The sequence below is a fragment of the Nannospalax galili genome, unplaced genomic scaffold, assembly GCF_000622305.1.
Source record: "Nannospalax galili isolate Female #2095 unplaced genomic scaffold, S.galili_v1.0 Scaffold29940, whole genome shotgun sequence".
NCBI lineage: Eukaryota > Metazoa > Chordata > Mammalia > Rodentia > Spalacidae > Nannospalax > Nannospalax galili.
The window spans coordinates 754-1,790 of record NW_008346520.1 but is presented as its reverse complement, the minus strand read 5'-3'; the positions used below and the strand labels follow the sequence as shown (position 1 = coordinate 1,790).

At 39.2% G+C, this 1,037-nt stretch overlaps 1 protein-coding gene across 1 annotated transcript; it reads left to right on the top strand.

The window, feature by feature from the left end:
* Nucleotides 1-3: 3 nt before the first annotated feature.
* Nucleotides 4-120, top strand: LOC103741895 (beta-defensin 12-like; the record flags this gene model as incomplete). The annotated part of the gene is made up of 1 exon (XM_008842825.1): nucleotides 4-120. A coding segment is annotated over one exon (117 nt), but the record flags the coding sequence as incomplete, so codon positions are not given.
* Nucleotides 121-1,037: the final 917 nt, after the last annotated feature.

Genomic DNA, 1,037 nt, shown 5'->3' with positions numbered 1-1,037 from the left:
TTTGCTGTGTGTGAGCCATGCAGGCTCGGTCGGGGCAAATGCAGGAGGGTGTGCATGGATGACGAGAAGATTCAAGGCAAGTGCAAGCTCAACTTCTTCTGTTGTCGGCAGAGGCTCTGATACACCGACCGACACTCTTTTGGCCTGAGTGTGAAACTGAACAGCTGTTCAAGGAAGGTCAAAAGAAGCTCTGTGACTTAAATGGGTCATGACGGGTGCTAGTCTCACCTTGTTTTTGTTTCTTTGCTTCATTTCAATTTTAAGGTGACAAGAATCAAGACATGAGTAACTGCCTAATGCCTACTTGATCAGATAGAACTGTGTATTTGCAGAAGACTTACAACTTAAAACCCTTTGTCCAGAATTTTCTCATATGACTCGAGATTTCTTGTGAGAGAGACTTTGCCATTCTTATTTGAATTTGAAGAAACTGAGATCTAGGGAGATTTTTACCTATGTAAACACTGAGAACCCAGAGCAAGGAATAATGTGCAGGCCACCGTCATTTTCTGTATGTCTAATACACTAATTCTTATGCAATTCACAAATAAATGAAAATGACAATCACCTCTGTGTTAATGGAATGATTCTACAGGATGCAAAAATGTTTTGTTTATTTCATTTCTTATAAGATAATGCATTTGTTATCCATTCATTCTAATAATTATGTAGATTTTTGAATTTTTAGGAATTTCATACATGAGTATTATATCTGTTATTCCACCCTTCCAGCTCCTCCCGTGCCCTGTCCACAATCTCTTGTCCCCTTTTTGTTATTGCTAGTATACTCCCACTGCTCAGTGCCTAGAGCACCAGCTCTGCGTTTTTCTTCACGCCTGTGAAAGAAAATGACTAGAGAATAAGTGAAAGTGTTCAGCACAGAATATGCTGAACTGTATAATTTTTGCCTTCTGAAATAAAATTTGCAGCTTCAAAAAATAAATGTCAGAACTATCAGTCAAAGGACTCAATATTGACATCTCCTGGGAGATGTGAACCTGAACACTGTGCCTAGCATATTTTGTGCTCTGACTTCC